The sequence below is a fragment of the Oncorhynchus keta genome, chromosome 12, assembly GCF_023373465.1.
Source record: "Oncorhynchus keta strain PuntledgeMale-10-30-2019 chromosome 12, Oket_V2, whole genome shotgun sequence".
Classification (NCBI taxonomy): domain Eukaryota; kingdom Metazoa; phylum Chordata; class Actinopteri; order Salmoniformes; family Salmonidae; genus Oncorhynchus; species Oncorhynchus keta.
In genome coordinates, this window is record NC_068432.1 from 16,150,374 (window position 1) to 16,166,711 (window position 16,338).

General features: G+C 42.3%; 1 protein-coding gene and 1 long non-coding RNA gene across 4 annotated transcripts in view; one reads left to right on the forward strand and one right to left on the reverse strand.

Moving 5' to 3' along the window:
- The window catches only part of LOC118391038 (endothelial cell-selective adhesion molecule-like), a 77,896-nt gene extending 66,014 nt beyond the window's left edge, over positions 1-11,882 (forward strand). The window contains exons 4-7 of the mRNA XM_035781978.2: positions 2,375-2,530; positions 7,845-7,967; positions 8,709-8,838; positions 8,972-11,882. Coding sequence (XP_035637871.1) covers positions 2,375-2,530; positions 7,845-7,967; positions 8,709-8,838; positions 8,972-9,503 — 941 coding nt within the window. The 3' untranslated portion in view covers positions 9,504-11,882. The remainder of the gene's footprint in view (positions 1-2,374; positions 2,531-7,844; positions 7,968-8,708; positions 8,839-8,971) is intronic.
- A 72-nt stretch (positions 11,883-11,954) lies between these two features.
- LOC127906288 (uncharacterized) lies at positions 11,955-12,680 on the reverse strand. Of its 3 annotated transcripts, XR_008060740.1 has the most exons (5): positions 12,607-12,680; positions 12,455-12,568; positions 12,341-12,416; positions 12,133-12,264; positions 11,960-12,094 (listed from the first exon to the last, which is right to left on the reverse strand). It is a non-coding gene; the product is annotated as an uncharacterized LOC127906288 (long non-coding RNA). The 3 variants fall into 3 exon arrangements; XR_008060739.1 differs by lacking the exon at positions 12,341-12,416 and having other exon boundaries at positions 11,955-12,094; positions 12,133-12,302; XR_008060738.1 differs by lacking the exons at positions 12,133-12,264; positions 12,341-12,416 and having other exon boundaries at positions 11,960-12,112.
- Positions 12,681-16,338: the final 3,658 nt, after the last annotated feature.

A 16,338-nucleotide genomic window follows, 5' to 3' on the forward strand; every position in this document is an offset into this window, starting at 1 on the left:
CAGAGATGGTTGTCCTTCTGGAAAGTTCTCCCATCTCCACAGAGGAACTCTGGAGCTCTGTCAGTCACCCCCGGGTTCTTGGTCACCTCCCTGACCAAGGTCCTTCTCCCCCAATTGCTCAGTTTGGCCGGGCGGCCAGCTGTAGGATGAGTCTTGGTGGTTACAAGCTTCTTCCATTTAAGAATGATGGAGGGCACTTTGTTCTTGGGGACATTCAATGCTGCAGACATTTTATTGGTACCCTTCCCCAGATCGTTGCCTCTACACAATCCTGTCTCGGAGCTCTACAGACAATTCTTTTGACCTCATGGTGTGGTTTTTACTTTGACATGCACTGTCAACTGTGGGACCTTTATATAGACAGGTGTGTGCCTTTCCAAATCATGTCCAATCAATTGAATTTACCAAAGGTGGACTCCAAGTTTTAGAAACATCTCAAGAATGATCAATGGAAACAGGATGCACCTGAGCTCGATTTTGAGTTTCATAGCAGTGTCTGAATAATTACAGTTTGGACACACCTACTCAGTCAACGGTTTTTCTTTTATTTTGACTAATTGTAGATTGTAGAATAATAGTGAAGACATGTAGAATAATAGTGAAGACATCAAAACTATGAAATAACACATTTGGAATCATGTAGTAACCAAAATATATTTGCAGACACTTTGCATTCTCTCAACCAGCTTATGCTTTTCCAACAGTCACGGAGTTCTCACAAATGTTAAGCACTTTTTGGCTGCTTTTCCTTCACTCTGCGGTCCATCTTATCCCAAACCATCTCAATTGGTTTGAAGTTATGAGATTGTGGAGGCCAGGTCATCTGATGCAGCACTCCATAACTCTCCTCCTTGGTCAAATAGCCCTTACTCAGCCTGGGGGTGTGTTTTGGGTCATTGTCCTGTTGATAAACAAATGATAGTCCCACTAAGCGCAAACCAGATGGGATGGCGTGTTGCTGCAGAATGCTATGGTAGCCAAGTGGGCCTTGAATTCTAAATAAATCAGTGTTACCAGCAAAGCACCATCCCACCTCCTTACCCATGTTTCACAGTGGGAACCACACACGAGGAGAATATCTGTTAATATACTTAGCGTCTCACAAAGAAACGGCGGTTGGAAACAAAAATCTCAAATTTAGACTCATCAGACCGAAGGAGAGATTTCCACCGGTCTAATGTCCATTGCTCGTGTTTCTTGGCCCAAGCAAGTCTCTTCTTATTATTGGTGTCCTTTTAGTAGTGGTTTCTTTGCAACGATTCAACCATGAAGGCCTGATTCACATGGTCTTCTCTGAACAGTTGATGTTGAGATGTGTCTGTTACTTGTACACTGGTAAACATTTATTTGGGCTGCAATTTCTGAGGCTGTTAACTCTAATGAACTTATCCTCTGCAGCAGAGTTAACTCTGGGTCTTCCTTTCCTGTGGCGTTCCTCATGACAGACAGTTTCATCATAGCACTTGATGTTTTTTTGCATCTGCACTTGAAGAAACTTTCAAAATTCTTGACATTTTCCTGATCGACTGACCTTCATGTCTTAAAGTAATGATGGACTGTCATTTCTCTTTGCTTATTTGAGCTGTTCTTGCCATAATATCGACTTGGTCTTTTACCAAATAGGTCTATCTTCTGTATACACCCTTCCTTGTCACAACACAACTGATTGGCTCAAACGCATTAAGAAGGAAAGAAATTCTGCAAATCAACTTTTAACAAAGCACACCTGCTAATTGAAATGCATTCCAGATGACTACCTAATGAAGCTGGTTGAGAGAATGCCAAGAGTGTGCAAAGATGTCATCAAGACAGAGGGTGGCTACTTAAGTATCTCAAATATAAAATATATTACCAACATGATTGGTTACTACATGATTCCATATGTGTTATTTCATTAGTTTTGATGTCTTCACTATTATTCTACAATGTAGACAATAGTAAAGCATAAAGAAAATGAGTAGTTGGAATGAGTAGGTGTGTCCAAATTTTGACCCGTATGTATATTTACTGGTATATACATTTCTGGGTGGCTTTGCTTTGCGATGCTGTGTGTGTGTGTGTGTGTGTGTGTAGATTGGTGAGGAAATTAAAAACTTCAATTTTAGAATTAGGCTGTAATGTAACAAATGTGGAAAAGGGGAAGGGGTGCACACAGGTGCACGCACACTTACAGATGTGCTGTACTTGCAGTTATACCCACATATAGTACATGCGCACACACATGTTCCTTCATGTATCTTAATACAAAACTTTGTCAGTTTGCCACTACCCTAAATCCTAAACATTATTTAATCTATTATTCAAATACTGTAACTCAGCATCTCATCACAAATGGTCAATTAACTATCTATTTAACCTCTCTCCTATGTCTCAGTCCCTCCTGCTGTCCCAGAGTGTTCTCTGTCAGGGAAGCCAGTTCTGAAGGGTAACGTCACACTGAGCTGCAAGTCCAAGTCAGGAAAGCCCATCCCAATGTATAAGTGGAAGAAGACCAGCCACCCGTCTGAGGTCTTCTTCTCGCCCATGCTCAGTAAGTAACTGCCTACTGCCTGACATCTGGAACGTGGTGCTCTAGCTTTATTAACCAACATCCTAAGAATATTTGGGGGGTTACTATGAAATAGTGTATTTATTGTAGTTGTCCTATATTTCAACTAGAGCGTGCTCTATTTCTACAATTTGATGAGAATTATAACTTTGAGAGTACTGTAATAGTATGTAGTTCAGCCAAGTTATTGTAAGCACCTAATGTGAGTTGCTGTGGATTAGAAAGGTACTGTATATACAATAAGCAAATGTAAAAACAAAATGGCGCTGGATGAAATGGCAGCAGTTTTACGGGCACCCAACCGATTGTGCTATTATGTGTTTTTTTTTCGCAACTTATTTTGTACATAATGTTTCTGCAACCGTATCTTATGGTAAAAAAAGGGCTTCTGGATATCAGGACAGCGATTACTCACCTCGGATTAGACTAAGATTTATTTCTACAAGGACGAGGACAAAGAGCCAGATGCCTGATCAGGACCCGGAGAAGGCGATTGGGAAAGCTGCCATTACCATCAATACTACTCACAAACGTGCAATCATTGGACAATAAATTAGACAAGGTACGATCCCAAATATCCTACCAATGGGACATCAAAAACTGTAATATCCTATGTTTCACGGAATCGTGGCTGAATGACTACATGGATATTCAGGTAGATGGATTTACAGTGCACCGGCAAGATGGAACAGCACACTCCGGTAAGACGATGGGGGGCGGTCTGTGCATATTTGTAAACAACAGCTGGTGCATAAAATCTAAGGAACTCTCTAGATTTTGCTCACATGAAGTAGAGAATATTGTGATAAATTGCAGGCCACACAACTTGCCTAGAGCATTTTCAGCCATACTTTTTGTGGCTGTTGATTTACCACCACAGACAGATGCTGGAAACTAAGACCACACTCAGTCAGCTGTACAGTCGTGGCCAAAAGTTTTGAGAATGACACAAATATTAATTTTCACAGTCTGCTGCATCAGTTTGGATGATGGCAATTTGCATACACTCCAGAAAGTTATGAAGAGTGATCAGATGAATTGCATGCAAATTAACTGAATCACCCCAAAAAAACATTTCCACTGCATTTCAGCCCTGCCACAAAAGGACCAGCTAACACCTGTGTTAACGAGAGAATCACTGACATGATGAGGCAAAGACTTTTGGAGGTTGGCCTGGTGTCAAGAAGAACAGCAAAGAAGCCACTTCTCTCCAGGGACAGACTGATAAAACATCAGGGACAGACTGATATTCTGCAAAAGGTACAGGGATTGGACTGCTGAGGAATTGGGTAAAGTCATTTTCTCTGATGAATCCCCTTTCCGATTGTTGGGGGCATCCTGAGACCATTCATGTGTGTGGTTGCTTCTCAGCCAAGGGATTGGGCTCACTCACTCACAATTTTTATTAAGAACACAGCCATAAATAATGGTACCAACACATCCTCCGAGAGCAACTTCTCCCTACCATCCAGGAACAGTTTGGTGACGAAACAATGCCTTTTCCAGCATGATGGAGCACCTTGCCATAAGGCAAAAGTGATAACTAAGTGGCTCGGGGAACAAAACATTGACATTTTGGGTCCATGGACAGGAAACTCCCCAGAATTTAATCCCATTGAAAACTTGTGGTCAATCCTCAAGAGGCGGGTGGACAAACAAAAACCCACAAATTCTGACAAACTCCAAGCATTGATTATGCAAGAATGGGCTGCCATCAGTCAGGATGTGGCCCAGAAGTTAATTGACAGCATGCCAGGGCGGATTGCAGAGGTCTTGAAAAAGAAGGGTTAACACTGCAAATATTGACTCTTTGCATCAACTTCATGTAATTGTCAATAAAACCCTTTGACACTTGTAATTATACTTCAGTATTTCATAGCAACATCTGACAAAAATATCTAAAGACACTGAAGCAGCAAACTTTCTGGAAATTAATATTTGTGATTTTATCAACTTTTGGCCACGACTGTATAAGGAAATAAGCTAACGGGAAACCACTCACCCAGGGGCGGCGCTCCTAGTGGCCGGAGACTTTAATGCAGGGAAACTTAAATCAGTTCTACCAAATTTCTATCAACATGTTAAATGTGCAACCAGAGTGAAATAAATTCTAGATCACCTGTACTCCACACACAGAAACACGTACAAAGCTCTCCCTCATCCTCGATTTGGTTCATCCGACCACAACTCTATCCTCCTGATTCCTGCTTAGAAGCAAAAATTAAAGCAGGAAGCACCAGTGACTTGGTCTACAAAGAAGTAGTCAGATGAAGTCGATGTTAAACTACAGGAATATTTTGTTATCACAGACTGGAACATGTTCCAGGATTCCTCCGATGGCATTGAGGACTACACCACATCAGTCACTGGCTTTATCAATGAGTGCATCGAGGACATCGTCCCCACAGTGACTGTACGTACATACCCCAACCAGGAGCCATGGATTACAGGCAACATTCGCACTGAGCTAAGGGTAGAGCTGCCGCTTTCAAGTTGCGATACTCTAACCCAGAAGATTACAAGAAATCCTGCTATGCCCTGCGACGAACCATCAAACAGGCAAAGCGTCAATACAGGGCTAAGATTGAATCGTACTACGCCGGCTCCAACGCTTGTCTTATGTGGCAGAGCTTGCAAACTATAACAGACTAAAAAGGGAAGCACAGCCACGAGCTGCCCAGTGACACGAGCCTACCAGACGAGCTAAATCACTTCTATGCTCGTTACGAGGCAAGTAACACTGAGGCATGCATGAGAGTATCGGCTGTTCCGGACAACTGTGATCACGTTCTCCATAGCCGACGTGAGTAAGACCTTTAAACAGATCAACATACACAAGGATGCGGGGCCAGACCGATTACCAGGACGTGTGCTCCGGGCATGTGCTGACCAACTGGCAGGTTTCTCCACTGACATTTTCAACATGTCCCTAATTGAATCTGTAATAACATGTTTCAAGCAGACCACCATAGTCCCTGTGCCCAAGAACACAAAGGCAACATGCCTAAATGACTACAGACCGTAGCACTCACGTCCGTAGCAATGAACTGCTTTGAAAGGTTGGTAATGGCTCACATCAACACCATTATCCCAGAAACACTAGACCCACTCCAATTTGCATACCGCCCAAACAGATCCACAGATGATGCAATCTCTATTGCACTCCACACTGCCCTTTCCCACCCGGACAAAAGGAACACTTATGTGATAATGCTGTTCATTGACTACAGCTCAGCGTTCAACACCCATAGTACCCTCAGCTCATCACTAAGCTAAGGATCTTGGGACTAAATACCTCTCTCTGCAACTGGATCCTGGACTTCCTGACGGGCCGCCCACAGGTGTTGAGGGTAGGTAGCAACACATCTGCCACGCTGATCCTCAACACTGGAGCTACACAGGGGTGCATGCTCAGTCCCCTCCTGTACTCCCTGTTCACCCACGACTGCATGGCCAGGCACGACTCCAACACCAAGTTTTTTTCAGATGACACAACAGTGGTAGGCCTGATCACCGACAACAACGAGACAGCCTGTAGGGAGAAGGTCAACCTGGCCAGGTGGTGCCAGAATAACAACATATCCCTCAACGTAACCAAGACTGAGATGATTGTGGACTACAGGAAATTGAGGACCGAGCACGCCCCCATTCTCATCGACGGGGCTGTAGTGGAGCAGGTTGAGAGCTTCAAGTTCATTGGTGTCCACATCAACAACAAACTAGAATGATTCAAACACACCAAGACAGTCGTGAAGAGGGCACGACAAATCCTATTCCCCCTCAGGAAACTAAAAAGATTTGGCATGGGTCCTGAGATCCTCAAAAGGTTCTACAGCTGCAACATCGACAAGTTGCAGCACTAGCCTGGTACGGCAATTGCTCGGCCTCCGACCGCAAGGTACTACAGAGGTTAGTGCGTACAGCCCAGTAAATCACTGGGGTTAACCTGCCTGGACTTCTTCACCAAGCGTCGTCAGAGGAAGGCCCTAAAAATTGTCAAAGACCCCAGTCACAGACTGTTCTCTCTACTACCGCATGGCAAACGGTACCGGAGTGCCAAGTCTAGGACAAAAATGCTTCGCAACAGTTACCCCCAAGCCATAAGACTCCTGAACAGGTAATCAAATGGCTACTGTTTGCATTGTGTGCCCCCCCAACCTTCTTTTTACGCTGCTGCTACTCTCTGTTTATCATATATGCATAGTCACTTTAACTATACATTCATGTACATACTACCTCAATTGGGCCGACCAACCAGTGCTCCCACACATTGGCTAACTGGGCTATCTGCATTGTGTCCCACCCACCAACCCCTCTTTTTTTTAATATATATATATACTGCTACTCTGTGCATCATATATGCATAGTCACTTTAACCATATCTACATATATATATAATACCTCAATCAGCCTGACTAACCGGTGTCTGTATGTAGCCTCACTACTGTATATAGTCTGCCTTTTTACTGTTTTATTTCTTTACTTACATATTGTTCACCTAACACCTTTTTTGTACTATTGGTTAGAACCTGTAAGTAAGCATTTCACTGTAAGGTATACATACACCTGTTGTATTGGGCGCACGTGACAAATAAACTTTGATTTAATGCCAAAGCAGAGGGTTTAACTTTGCCAGTGGCAAAGGGTTTTGGAAAGTGAAATGTGAATTGAGACAATCAGGTCTCACTTTACATGATGTGTCCCAAATTTACAGGTGCTAGGTAATGACAATGTAACCACATCCAGTTATAACAATTGTGAGTTATTTCAATCTGTACTTAGTAATACACTACATGCGCATGTGGCTACCATTTATCTATGTGGATTTAAGGACACTTAATGTAAAATGGCACAGGCAATCAAAAGGATGGTAAATAAACATCTGAGTTTATTTTGGTATGCCTGTGTCATTGTTCTGTTCTGTTTTGACTTGGAGATTTAGCGGCTAATCTGTTTGGAACTAGATTAAAGCACAGATGAGGTTGAATCCTCATTTGACTCTGCTCAAATGCACTCGTTTGAACCTCTATTCCAAACTCATAGTCAGTGTTCCCGTTGTTAGATCAATTATCTCCTCTCCTTTATGGTATGCAATAATTACATAGGTATCCCACATTGTTTGGTCCATTTTTATTTTCTGGTTAGTAGTGATTTAATGATGAGGAATTTCATATGACCAATGCACGGTGTCCATATAAGGAAAGCCACAGTCACAGCAGGACTGACAATGCTGTCCTAATATGGACACTGTATAAGTTTATATTTTTGTGTGTGTGTGTGTGTGTGCACGTTACAGATGAAAAAACGGGCACGCTGAAGCTGAGCAACTTGAGCAGCAGCATGTCGGGGAAGTACGTTTGTACGGCCAGCAACACAGCTGGCAATGACAGCTGCTACATCAACCTGGAGGTCATTACCTGTACGTACTGAAGTACCCACATGACTCACTATACACTATATGGACCAGTCAGAATGTAGAGAAATGTGCTTCCTAATATTGTTGACTCCTGGTACGTGAAATGGCTTAGAAAACCAGAGCATGCAGATATCCAGAGCAAGTAATTATGATGCACTGCCCTTCACTTAAATGTGCATTCCTCTAAAAAGGGTGTAATGCATGTTTCACGTGTATTTAAAAAAATAAATATATAAGTTTTGTTGTTGAAATTCCTGCACTTAGGTAGCCAACTCATCTCTCTCTCATCTAGGACCCACTAAAGTTTATTTCCTAAATAAGTGGTCTGGTTGACTCTAAATTAGATGCAATAAAGCTTCTTTTTTTTAAGGCTACATCAATTTGGTGGAAAAGGCCATCATGCAGGGATGCTGTTCTGTTAAATAAAGTCATTGAAATTTAATGAGGTTTAATAGCCTTTTTTGTATGTATGTTCTTGTTCTTTGTGTCTTTATGCTTCCACAAAGAAGTCAACTCTCTGCCTAGTCCTTTAAAATCACTGAACAGTCACAGGCTGCTGTTCTTGCACTTTTGGGGGAAGAAAGCTGAGTGGAGTTCATGTAAAAACAGAACTAATGTACAAAAACATGATGCTACTGTAGTTTTTAATTATCGTTTCAACCACAAAGGCTCTTGTTATTTACCCTGGAGAGTGAAGGTACTATTCCACAGATCTGTAGTGCAAATGTGTGTGTGTTTCCCCAGCAACTAACGCAGGGATGATTGCTGGAGCCACGGTGGGCTCTGTGTTGGTCTTCATATTCATCATCCTCTTCCTCATCTACCTTCTGAGGCGAAAGAGAGACTATGAAGAGGACCGGGCCAACGACATCAAGTTAGACTCCCTTTCACAATATTGCTGTGTTGCATGTGTTCATGTGCCCAAATGCATGTCAGTCAGTCTCTCACCCCTTCTCCGTCACTCCCTCTCTCTTTCCCTCCTCTCTTTTTCCCCTCTTCATCCCCAGGGAGGACGCTCAGGCGCCCAAGCGCATCTCGTGGGCCAAGAGCGCCGGCTCAGGATCGGACGTGGTCTCCAAGAACGGCACACTCTCCTCCATCACCACCACTGCCAACAGGCCCCACCAGAGGGAGCCCTCGTCCCACCACCAGCACCACCACAACCACCACCTCCAGCATTATCCCCAACGCCCTCCCTCTGACACAGCCTCAATCATCACAGCCACAGGCAGCGTCTCTGGCTACCGTGCTGGACCACGCCATGGATCCTCCAGCAAAGGCCACGCCGTGCCGGACTACGGCTACAACGTGGCTACACCCCTGCCCCGAGGTCAACCGGCTAATTCTGCAGCATCCAGTGCCAACGGTAGCCCCATGCCAAGAACCAAGCACCCACAGTCCTATACCCAGCCCCAGGCAGCACCTGCTTCCCCACGCCCACCACCTCTGCCCACCATTGTGACTGCGTCCAACATCTCCCGCATGGGAGGTGTGCCCATCATGGTGCCAGCTCAGAACCAGGCTGGTTCGCTGGTGTAACACCAGTCTGCTATGGTGCATTGTACCTTTACCCTTCAACGCTGTACTTACTCACATAGATTTTCAAAAGGAAAATATTCAACTGCCACTAAGATATGTCTAACTCGAGCATTAAAGCTTGAATTGGCCTTCGAGAAGCTGGGGCATTTGACCTGGTCAAAATGCAGTGAGCTCATTAGTAAGACCTTAAAAGAGATGGACTGTGTTGCTACATAAGGCAGTTTTATTTAATTAAGTATATGGAAGTACTTTTTTTTTTTTTACACTTTTTATACTCAGTTTGTATGCGAAGGATGCATAGATCTGGATTTCATACATTTGTGCAGTATCTTTTTTTAAATTATTATTGTACTATCAATCAATGTATTTTTTACAAAGTTTTCCAATGCAACTTTTTTCGAGATTGTATTTACTCGATCTACCACGTCCTATGAAGGCCATTCTATGACATCACTTTAAAAACGGGGACAAGATTTCATGATACCCACTGGTCAATGTGTGTGTGTTGCCTGTGTATTACAGCAAGAACAGTCTGTGTGTGTGTTGCCTGTGTATTACAGCAAGAACAGTCAATGTGTGGATCCCACTGATGTTTTACTTTATGCATTTCGTGCAGATTTTATCGATATGACAACTGTAGATTAGGACCAAATAAAATAATGATATGTTTAATTGTCACATAAACGGATAGGTGCAGTGAAATGTGTTTTACAGGGTCAGCAATAGTAGTACGGCACCCCTGGAGCAAATTAGGGTAATGTGCCTTGCTCAATGGCACATTGACAGATTTTCACCTTGTTGGCTGGGGTATTCGAACGCTCTAAGCGCTAGGCTACCTGCCGCCCTGTGCTTCAAACCAAATTAGCATATATTATTATTTTTATTCTCAAATATGGTGGACTACTGCTGAATACCTGTCTAGCCACATGCAATTAAGAAAGAAGAAAAAAGACTGGGCATACTAGAATGACTTTTTCTGCAACATTTTCTAAATCCTAGGTAACCGTTACCTTTTCATGTACCTTGTATAAAACTTCATGCCGACGCTCTTTAAACACAGCGCTTAAAACATTACTATTTTACCGCATAGGAATAGCTTATAGTATAAAATACAATTTGACACATTTTGTCAATTACATTTGAATTTATCGACTAAGATATATAACCACTATGGTTCCACCATTGAGTTGTAATGATTTTTGGTTGCTCTCCACAAGGAAATTGTAAATAAGATATTTACTATTTTTCTTTCGATTGTACTTGAGGCTATTCGTTGAATCGTATGTGACGGACTGGATACAAAACCAAAGGTTTCAACTTGTCAACATCCCAAACTGATGACCAATATATTCATGGATATAGACCCAAAAGGTGTCACATCAAATGAGTCTAAGATGAGGCACTTGTGTTTCATACGAGACATAAAAGATACAAGGCAAAAAAACAATTACAAAGTGATTTTGGGTATGTCACTGATCAAACTACCCTTGAGTCAATCTGGACTTCTTTGAAAGCATTTACTTTGGCAAAACTATACTGTCCAATTTTTACCCTTAGTCTTGATTGCTCTATTCAGACATGTTTGTGTATGGTGTTCTGCTAGGTTATGAACAAGATACTTGTAAGATACTTGTAGCACATCCAAGAAACAAAGCGTGGCACACAAGACTACCCATTACATATGAAGTGGAGGTTTGTGTCACTTTAAATCTGAGGACTGGTTCATATTAATGGCTGGAGTTGAATAGAACAGCTTAAATGAAGCATTTGGTTTTCCTTCTAAGCCTATCCTCAACTTCTATATCACTGGAGAATAGTTATTGCCAGTACACTGGAGCAGAGAGACACTGTTGGAGCTAGGAACACAAGCATTTCCCTACACCTGCAATAACATCTGATAAACATGTGTATGCGACCAATAAAATGTTATTTGATTTGATGTAAGAAATGTATGCGCACAGACAATTTTTGCTGTGTGGGAGACTAGCTCAGACTCAAAATAACATAGTTTGTGACATGCTTGTATGTGTAGTGGTATTCAATGGCAAATGCTTTTGCTGTTTTAAAGATGGAAAAATATAAAACAATATTCAAGACTGGCCTTTTGTGATAGTGTAATGTATATGCATTATGTAACACAGGGATAGAATTTCCAAAACAGGAACACAAAATGATAACATTGAACATCACGGAACATCTAATAAATACTAGTAATCGATTAGTTCTAACTGATAATGTAAGAAGACACACTGATGGCTGCTGTGCTAATGTATGTATTTATGCTCAAACATAGACCACTATGTTTTAAGTTTCTTCAACTTGTATGTATATTGAAAATACTCTATCAATATTTTTAATAAAAAGATGAATGGTTGTAAAGGCGTATGATTTATTTTACCACCTGGAGAAAGCATTACACCTGTATGGTCGAATAACCACCTGGAGAAAGCATTACACCTGTATGATCCAATAACCACCTGGAGAAAGCATTACACCTGTATGATCCAATAACCACCTGGAGAAAGCATTACACCTGTATGATCCAATAACCACCTGGAGAAAGCATTACACCTGTATGATCCAATAACCACCTGGAGAAAGCATTACACCTGTATGGTCCAATAACCACCTGGAGAAAGCATTACACCTGTATGATCCAATAACCACCTGGAGAAAGCATTACACCTGTATGATCCAATAACCACCTGGAGAAAGCATTACACCTGTATGATCCAATAACCACCTGGAGAAAGCATTACACCTGTATGATCCAATAACCACCTGGAGAAAGCATTACACCTGTATGATCCAATAACCACCTGGAGAAAGCAATACACCTGTATGATCCAATAACCACCTGGAGAAAGCAATACACCTGTATGATCCAATAACCACCTGGAGAAAGCATTACACCTGTATGATCCAATAACCACCTGGATAAACCATTACACCTGTATGATCCAATAACCACCTGGAGAAAGCATTACACCTGTATGATCCAATAACCACCTGGAGAAAGCATTACACCTGTATGATCCAATAACCACCTGGAGAAAGCATTACACCTGTATGATCCAATAACCACCTGGAGAAAGCATTATACCTGTATGATCCAATAACCACCTGGAGAAAGCATTACACCTGTATGATCCAATAACCACCTGGAGAAAGCATTACACCTGTATGATCCAACAACCAATATCTCAGACCAGATGAGTAACAATGAAGGTGTGAAGGCCTGCAACATTATGGGCCTTAACTTGTCATCCGTGCATGATTTTGTTAATGGAAAGAGAAATGTAAACAATTGTTCTTATGTCCCCACCCTGTGGCCTAAACATAACATTGCAGTTTGCATTCACTCCTGCTGTCTATGGGTTGTGAAGATTATTGCATACAAAAATGGGGGAAAGACATGAGGTATATATGGATGTCAAGATTAAGTGAGGAATTACAAGATATGAAAACATACTGAAATGGATCCAAATATAACACTCAGGACCAGTTTTTTCAGCTGAAAGAGTTTTCTAGTTCAGGACTAATCTGTCTTGGAGACTGATCCTTCTCACTGGGCACACCAAGTCATTTCAATGTGGATATTTAGGTAATATTTGGTTGAGATGTTGATCAATAACATTACAATCTATATTCACCCACTCAAAAAGAAGTCCAAAAGTTTGAATTTTCAATGTGTTATAGCAATGCTTTCAACCATCTAGACGCAACCATCTAGAACTAAATTCCAATTGAAAAACAATGTCATAGTTTTGGTTTAGTTGTCACCCAAATGTCTATCACTGTGCCTTCAACCAATTTAAAGAACAGCTAAATTCAAATGGGAATATGATGTCAGATATGTTTATTTATACAACAGATAAATGTGTTATCACTGTGCTTCGTCAATTTACCTGCATTGCAGTTGAGATTACATGAAAGTACATGGTGCAAGTGCTCAATGACATTCTGCGCAGATTATTACCGCAATTGTGAAGTTCTCCACAAACCTGCGACCAGGGCCTACGTTACGGGTTGGATTTAGGGGGCCTGGCTCGCCCTACCAATACCTCGCCTGTCCAAATACATTTACATTTACATTTAAGTCATTTAGCAGACGCTCTTATCCAGAGCGACTTACAAATTGGTGCATTCACCTTATGACATCCATGTTCATTTATTTGAGAGAGACTCGTGCCGACACTCATAAATCTCAGATAAAGCATCGGAGCGATAGAAACCACTCCTCTCTGTCTCAGCATGGGTAGACCATGTATCTGATGCTGTCTGGACAAACAAAATATGGCATGTCATACTATTTCTGTCCGGACAGCATCAGATCCATGATATAGATAGATATAGTAAAACAGAGGAGCCATGTATCGCCCGCTCAGGTGCTTTCTCCGGTGAGATAGTTTCAGCAGAGAGGAAGAGGTGGGCGAGTCCACGGTTCAGATGCTGGCTTTCCCTGAAGTAAATTGATGTTTTACCAAAGTGATATAATTACTCTGGTCTTTGATCATATTTGATCATATTACTCCACTGCTAGCCTCCCTACACTGGCTTCCTGTTAAGGCAAGGGCTGATTTCAAGGTTTCACTGCTAACCTACAAAGCATAATATGGGCTTTCTCCTTCCTATCTTTCCAATTTGGTCCTGCCGTACTTACCTACACGTAAGCTACGGTCACAAGACGCAGGCCCCCTTATTGACAATATCATTTCTAAGCAAACAGCTGGAGGCAGGGCTTTCACCTATAGAGCTCCATTTTCATTGAATGGTCTGCCTATCCATGTGAGAGACGCAGCCTCGGTCTCAACCTTTAAGTATTTATTGAAGACTCATCCCTTCAGTAGGTCCTATGATTGAGTGTAGTCTGGCCCAGAAGTGTGAAGGTGAACAGAAAGGCACTGGTGTCACGCCCTGGCCTTAGTAGTCTGTGTTTTCATTAGTATTTTGGTGAGGCCAGGGTGTGACATGGGGATTTATGTGGTTTGTTTTGTCTGGGGTTGTTTGTAGTTATGGGATTGTGGTTAGAGTAGTACTCTAGGTAAGTCTATGGTTGCCGAGAGTGGTTCTCAATCAGAGGCAGGTGTTTATCGTTGTCTCTGATTGGGAATCATATTTAGGCAGCCATATTCTTTAGGTCTCTTGTGGGTGTTTGTTCCTGTCTTTGTGTTTGTGGCACCAGATAGGACTGTTTTTTTTTTTTTTTTTTTTTCATATTTCTTGTTTTGTAGATTGTTGTATTTTCATCTTTATTAAAGATGTACAAAACTAACCACGCTGCATTTTGGTCCGCCTCTCTTTCACCAGAAGAAAACCGTTACAACTGGAGCAACGAACAGCCCTTTCTGTCTCTGCCTGGCCGGTTCCCCTCTCTCCACTGGGATTCTCTGCCTCTAACCCTATTACAGGGGCTGAGTTACTGGTGCTCTTCCATGCCGTCCATCGGAGGGGTGCGTCACTTGAGTGGGTTGAGTCACTGACGTGATCTTTCTGTCCGGGTTGGTGCCCCCCCCCCCCCTTGGGTTGTGCCGTGGGGGAGATCTTCGTGGGCTATACTCTGCCTTGTTCAGGATGGTAAATTGGTGGTTGAAGATATCCCTCTAGTGGTGTGGGGGCTGTACTTTGGCAAAGTGGGTGGGGTTATATCCTGCCTGTTTGGCCCTGTCGTCTGGGTTCTCTGTCCTAGTCATTTTGAGGGAGCACGCACACATAGAAGTACTTGGTCTGCTGCAGGCAAATGTAGGTGTCCATTTGGAGAAGTCTGATTTCTGATTGTCTTAACTCACCAAGTCCATCACTAATAAACGGAGCTTCTCAGTCATTTTTTCTGTCTCACACAGTAAGGCAATGAAGTTTAAAAAAAAATTAACATCCATTGCAAATGATAATAGTTCTTCACAGTATTTAAATCTTTCCAGCACTCTCCCGACCTCGACAATCACCAAGCCTTGTTGTAAAAGAGCTAAATATGAGTAATGATCCCAGATATCCAGTGGAAACTTTACACAAAACAGCTGTCTGCCCCAAGCTCACTGGTGAGGGACTTGAGGGCCCAGAATAGGCTCGTTGATACAGTTGCAAGTTTTCTAGAGACAGCTTCAGGCCGGACCCAGTTGATTGATTTGATACAATGTGTTGCTTTTCACTAGAGATCACAGGAGGCTGGTTGCACCTTAATTTGGAATGGAATGAATTAAATGGCATTGAACACATTTCCACATGTTTTTATAAGAAACATTGTTGGAAATTCCAAATTGTTTGCATAGCCAAGTTAAGCCAACTTACATACAGCGCTGACACACACACACACACACCCCACCAGACCTGCCACCGGGGGTCTTTTCACCGTCCCCATGTCCAGAACAAATTCAAGGGAACGTGCAGTATTATACCGTCATGAGTGCATGGAACTCCCATCGTATATAGCGCAAGTGAACAGCAAACCTTGTTTCAAAAAACAAATAAAGCTACACCTCACGTAACTACGCCTCTACCCCATGTGACCTATTTGTTGTAAACACTCAAATGTATGTGTAGCTGATAGGTGCACACACACTACATGTTCATGTTTTAAATGTACTGTATGTAAATTGTAAAGACTTTTGTCTGTAATGTCTTTTTTGGTATGTCGGACCCCTGTAAGACCAGCTGTCACCATCGGCGTCAGCTAATGGGGATCCTAATAAATCAAGTCAAATCACATCAAACACATGGAAACCATGTGTTTGATACCATTCCATTTACTCCATTCCAGCCCTTATGAGCCATCCTCCCCTCAGCAGCCTCCTGTACTAGACACAGCTCAAGTCAAGTCAAAAAGGCAGTGGAGTAT